The following is a 6,000-nucleotide window of genomic DNA, read 5'->3' on the forward strand; positions in this document are numbered from 1 at the left end:
TCACAATCACCGAGCGGCTGTTTGCCGTGGTAACCAACCGTCGTAAACATAACCTCAAAAACGTCGAAATTTGTCAGTTGGCAGTAGCGCTCAGGACCAACAACTCTAAAAAAATTTGAGGCTAGAGACAGTTGGCTGCCCTGACAAACGGCCGCTTTCTAGCGTCGCAGCGCATGCGCGTTAAATCTTAGCAGACGACGGACCACGCAGTCGTTGGAGTTTCGCTATACTATCAACACTTGCAACGGATATCAATGAGCGTTCTTCAACCCCAGAGAGGATCATCCCTCATTGCCCGCACCTGCACCATTCGGGCTGTTGCAGCAGGCTGCAGCTGAGTCGATAAATTTTAATCCAAATTGTTTTTAATAATTAATCACCACCGCCATTCCCCCGCCACCGACTGTACGTGATGTCGTATAACACGGTGTGCACTCGAGGGAATCTACTACGGATCGTCTGACGGATTCACCGGCGTAACGTCGTCGGTGTAGAGTGTAACATTTATCACCGTGCTGTACCCACTTCAATTCCGTAATGCTGCGCCACATCGCTAACAATCCATCGTTACGTTGTGGATCGGTCAATTTTTCTTGTTTCCAAAAAAGATTGCGTCAATTTAGACCGATAAGAAAATGCAACTTTTCCACGCTTTTTTTTTTGTAAATATTAGGAAATTGCCACGTGGATTTTCGAGTATCTTGAAAACTTGGCGAATATAACGAATGTGAGGATTAAGTATGTTGAAAAAAAATGTTTTGTTGATTCACATTAATTTTTGTTCATTTAGTAACACAAGTTGTTGTTCTGAATACTTTTTTGCTGGATAAAATAACGGTTCTTTGAATCGAAAAAACTTTCCGTTCTCTGTATTTTGTAGATCCGAAAAATCCTTTCTCTGTGTGTATGAATATCTTTTTATTCAATAGAAGGAGAAATATTTGTTGTTTGAAAACGTAGAATTTTGAACTTATCCCCCCCCCACCATTTTTGTGCGTCGAGGGCAAAGTTCTTCTGATTATAGCATATCTAGTTAAGTAATCTTTGGCGGTTCTCTCAAATATATAAGTACGTGTCAATTGTCTGAAAAAGTCTTTGATCTCTTTATGTGCCGATGATATATCCTCAAAAATGGAAATGCGTCGAGTTGAAAAATTAAAAAATTGGTTGTATTAATTTGTAAAGTATGACGATCAAATACAGCAAAAGAAACATTTCATCAAATCAAATAAATGTAGTCTCACTAATTGATAGCGCAAATTTTTGTTCAGACTACGTATTTTCAACTGAGTTATCGAAACATTACCTTTGCCATATTGGAGCGGAGTTGAAGTTCCCAATTCAAAAATTTCCGAAAGCACCGAATTCCGTATTATTTGGTGGTGAAACTTGAAGAAAAGAAATCAAACTTTTAGGAAACAACAGAGTTTTGAATGGTCGGAAATCCGACGGCTCAAAGTTCCGAAATGCAAGATTCCGAAAATTCAAGTTCCGATAGAACAAGGTTCCAAGAAGTAAAGTTCCGACAAAACAAAATTACAAAAAATAAAGTTTCGATAGAGTAAAATTCCGAATATTAAAATATACTCACACAGCGTAGTTTACTCAACAAGTGGGTGTAAAAAATCAGAAAAACCAAAAATCAGAGTGACCACGATTCCGAACGTAAAAATATAAAATATCCAAAACAGAGAAAGACCAAAGTGGTGAAATTTCACCAAGCCGGAAATTCGCAGAACCAAAAATCTTCGATCATTCGGAATTTAGTTATTCCAGATTTTTAAATATTCTCATTTTTGCACTTTCGGAACTTTGAGGGTCGGGTTTCGGACCGTTCGAAACTTTGATATTTCATCCAAGTTTAATTTCTTTACTTCAACTTTCGCCACCGCAAAATTTGAAATCTGGCTCTTCCGGAACTTTTGAAATTCGGAATTTCAACCCCTTCCCGTCATATTATATATATATTATTATATATATATATATAAATCCACACCTCTATTCGACAATGACAAAACTTGTGATAAAAATTATTTCAACCGTTCTCTCGACTTCTTTTTCACACTTACACTTTTGCGATTATCAAATTCTGCTCGGACTCACCTAGACTGGAGGATAATCTTGTGGGCGTAGATCGGGGTTTCCTCCCTGCCGAGTAAAAATACTATGTCGGCGGATTCCGTGTCCTCCGATAATCTAGCCAAATCTTCAAGTAGTCGAGGAACTCCCGCGAGTCCTGCTTCTCCTGGCACTCCAGCCGCCCCCGCAGCCGATCCTCCGACTGCGGACCTGCCCGCCATTCTCTGAAAACGATCGCTAAATTATCAGGCAATCACGACGGAAACAGTAGCCTCGTTCTTCCGTTCCAGATTTTTCACTTTTCCAATTTTATCTCCATTGATTTTATGACCATTGCACGTGAAAACAATTAGTCGTCCTAACAGACTGATTTGTGTTTTTATTGTTTGTTTCTTCCAGGTCAAGTTGCCGAGACAAACGTTACGAAATGCTTTTGTGGTGAGTTGAAATTGTCAACTCATTTTTCTCGGTTTTCATTCCGTTGAAACAAAAATTTTAATCAGCCGTTACTTTGACTTGGAGATATTTAGTATCTATCTAAATTGTACAAGATATTATGCAGAAGCAAATACGAAGAAGCAGCTTTCGGTCTTTGCAAAAAAATAATCATACTGCGTTTCAATTTCAAGCCGAAGAAGTGCAGAAGATATAATTCAAGGCACAAGTTTCAATTATGAGAAATTCCCGTCGATTTTTCGAAAAGGTTTTACAAAAATATCACAATTTTAACCACAAAAGCAGTAAAATTATTTTATTACATAATTCACGTCTGAGTTCGTATTGCATTAATAAAAAAATCCGAACGGATTTCAACTGTTTCCTATCAAATTCCGAGTGACAAGGAAAAACGTTTTGAAATCGTAAATACTTCGGGAAATAATATAGAAGGGACGGTTTGAGCGATGACAATGGCCGTTGCCGTGACAGAAATTCCGGGAAAAGTGTCGCTTGTCAAGGGTGAAGGGGGTATAATTGCGGTGACGTCGAACTAAAAACGAACGCAATCAAAACACAATCAGTGCTAATTGAGTAATTAATATTTAATCAGTGTCCGGTGCACAGCTTGCCGTTGATGCCGGTGCTGCATCAACCAAGCTCAAGAGGCGATCTCTGATGCAGCTGATCCTCTTTTAATTGGTTCGGTTTTTTGCAGTTTTTTAACCACCGTATTCGTCATACGTCAATTGTTTTACAAACGACGAACGGACAACGAGAAGCAAAACTCGGCGTGAAGCCCTGCAAGGTTTTTTTCACTTTGTTCATTCGGAATTCAATTCAAACTCGATTCAATTTGCTGGGAGAAGATTTCGTATTTATACCAGCAAACGGATATTAGGTGCTACGTGATTCGTTTCATTATTTCCTGATAAAATAGTCACTCATTGTGAAATTGCTTTTCATCCAACGTCCCGATGGATTATAATATTTTAACTGACTGAGATTAGCAAATTATTTCATTTCAATATTTTCGTCGACAATTTGTCGATTGGGAATTCATTGAAGCATTGATTTACTCTAAGAAAACAATTTTTCTTTTTTTTTTTTTTTTTAACAAACAATCTTTATACTTGTCAAGTTGATATATTATTCTTGTTGTCACAAACTGTGTTCGTATTGCACATGCTATTCTAACTAGTCAAATGAACTTGATCAATTCTAGGCATGAGTACAACCGTTAAACGTGATTAGGCAACATTTTTTGTTGGGTTCGATCAACGAATTGATACTTGGTGGGAACAAATGACGCCAGAAATAATTATACAATCTACCGCAAAATAGTTTCAACACTTTCAGGTTCAGTAGAAAGAAATTTGTTTCTACAAATCGAATTGTAAAAACCGTCGTTTTGTGTAATAGAAATAAACGGTCAAATGCGAAACTGAATTTAATTGCAATGAATTTCACTACAGATATAAAAATTTTGATTTGTAAACGGAAAATTAGGCGAAGAATTTTTACATATCATCGTTCGGTTTTTAGAATTTTGGAATCAGAGAGTTTTTCCAGTTAAAATTACGTGTAATGTTATTTTTGTAATAAGATTAATAACGGTATTATAAGTTAATTAGATATAACTCTGAATTTATAATTTCTTTTCGATCTATTCGTTGAATCAAAAATTCGTGTAACGTAAAATTTTTATACGATTTAACGTAATAATTCATCAGAATCGGAAAATAGCGGTCTTCGATCAATAAAAGAGCAAAATTATTCAATAACGCGATTTTCTTCAAACCCTTAAAAATCGACCATTCTAATTGTAAGATCAACTTTTAACCAACTTCGTGTCACAGATTTATTTCCATTTCGTAAAATTTTCTACCAGACTGTACTTGTCTCTAAAATTGTCCTAAAATTTTCGCAAGATATCTGTCGTTTCGGCATGAAATCCCGGCTTGTAAACATTCGCGCGTGTCATGATAGAAGACGCGTCGCGTGCGAGATTTGCACACAACATGATCCACACAAGTAGGAACGGCGTGTTAGATAATCGCATCACGCGTATCTCTTCGTCCATCTCGAATCGTCAAAGTCAGATGCGAAAAAAAATAATAAACGTCGACGAACCCGTCTGGCCATGGTATCCAAGAGTTAAGAATCCCGAAAAGATCCTTCCGAGATCAGGAATCGAATACCGGAATTAATCCTCCAGATATTGTTTCCACCACGCTTTATTACAGCACTATAAATGAGCACAAGACATCGTGTTGGAGTTGGTAACGTTATCCGTAACGATTCGTGCTTGAGGAAAAACCGTTATTTCATAATTTTCGAACTGTTTGAAACTCGTTAAACGGTAATGAAGGAAACCAAGCTTGTATTTTGTAATCCTAGTTACTTAAAAATTATTGTTACTGTAAGAAGATATTGATTTTTTTCTCAACGTTACGTTACAATAACGTTACCAACTTCAACCTCGTCCCAAGATGGATCACCTATCCTCACCCTCTGAGGTGGTTAGCTAGTTCTGTACCGTCAAACAAACACGTTTTTCACCGATATTATATCCTCCCGCACTTCCGCAGGAATTCGACGTCCCACCGCTCACAGCTTCGCTGATCCAAACGATCGCACGACAGGATCCGATCTATCGATTTTTTCCCCGTTCTCTTCCTCTTTTCACCGGACCACAAATCACCGCTTTCCGGAATCGGATAAACCCAGGTCAGACAATCATTGCGCGCGCGATGCTGAGATCGACCTGCGGCCACTTCTGAGACCGGGAACCGACGTGTGTTTCTCACCGAAAGGATAAACTCTCCTCACCGATGTTGCCACGTCCTCTGCAACCGAGAGGATCGCGCTACCTGTACACGGGTAAAAAATCACTCCAGCGGAACGCCGAGAACGATGAAAAAATTTTCACCAATTTTCCTTTTCCTTTTCCTTTTTACTCCCGGTTTATCACCGTGCTGCAGATTTCTGCAGTCCCTGTTTTTTCACAGTCGAGCTCATCGCGTTGCCTCTCCGATTCAAATATTTAGCTTAATTTATGTGCTACTGATTGTTTTTTTGGAGAGTAACTCGAACTATCGATGTACAGATTTCGCGGACGAATTGCGAAAAATGCGGAACCCGATGAACCGCAACGATCCAAGACTACCACGTGGGCCATTTTATTTCGTGACGATTGTAACCGGATCGTTAACCGCGGGCTGCACGAATTCTTTACCGCCGAGCACAATTCACTCGGAATCTGGTCCGACCCAGTCTGAGTAGTTTTCAACGTCGTGCTTGGCCCTCCTTCCACCAACTCCTCCTCCGATCTCCTCTTTCTTCTTTTCTCGTTTTTTCAGCGAGGTAATGATCGTACGCGGTCGCGAGGCCGTCGATCCTTACCGATCCTTTTTCGATTGTACCATTTGCGTACGGTAACTTACCACAATTTGATCGATTGTCAGTTATTTCGATCGATTTATC

At 39.0% G+C, this 6,000-nt stretch overlaps 1 protein-coding gene across 2 annotated transcripts in view; it reads right to left on the minus strand.

Annotated features, from left to right (window-relative positions):
* Positions 1–5,795, minus strand: part of LOC124300277 (uncharacterized) — a 32,679-nt gene extending 26,884 nt beyond the window's left edge. The window contains exons 1-3 of one of the 2 annotated variants that reach the window (XM_046754192.1): positions 4,986–5,795; positions 4,648–4,762; positions 2,104–2,303 (exon numbers count right to left, since the gene is read on the minus strand). In XM_046754192.1, coding sequence (XP_046610148.1) covers positions 2,104–2,303; positions 4,648–4,659 — 212 coding nt within the window. In that variant the 5' untranslated portion in view covers positions 4,660–4,762; positions 4,986–5,795. Of the gene's footprint in view, positions 1–2,103; positions 2,304–4,647; positions 4,763–4,969 lie in introns of both variants that reach the window. The other variant, XM_046754191.1, reaches the window with a different exon arrangement.
* Between the last annotated feature and the right edge of the window lie 205 nt (positions 5,796–6,000).

Source organism: Neodiprion virginianus, chromosome 3 (assembly GCF_021901495.1).
Source record: "Neodiprion virginianus isolate iyNeoVirg1 chromosome 3, iyNeoVirg1.1, whole genome shotgun sequence".
Classification (NCBI taxonomy): domain Eukaryota; kingdom Metazoa; phylum Arthropoda; class Insecta; order Hymenoptera; family Diprionidae; genus Neodiprion; species Neodiprion virginianus.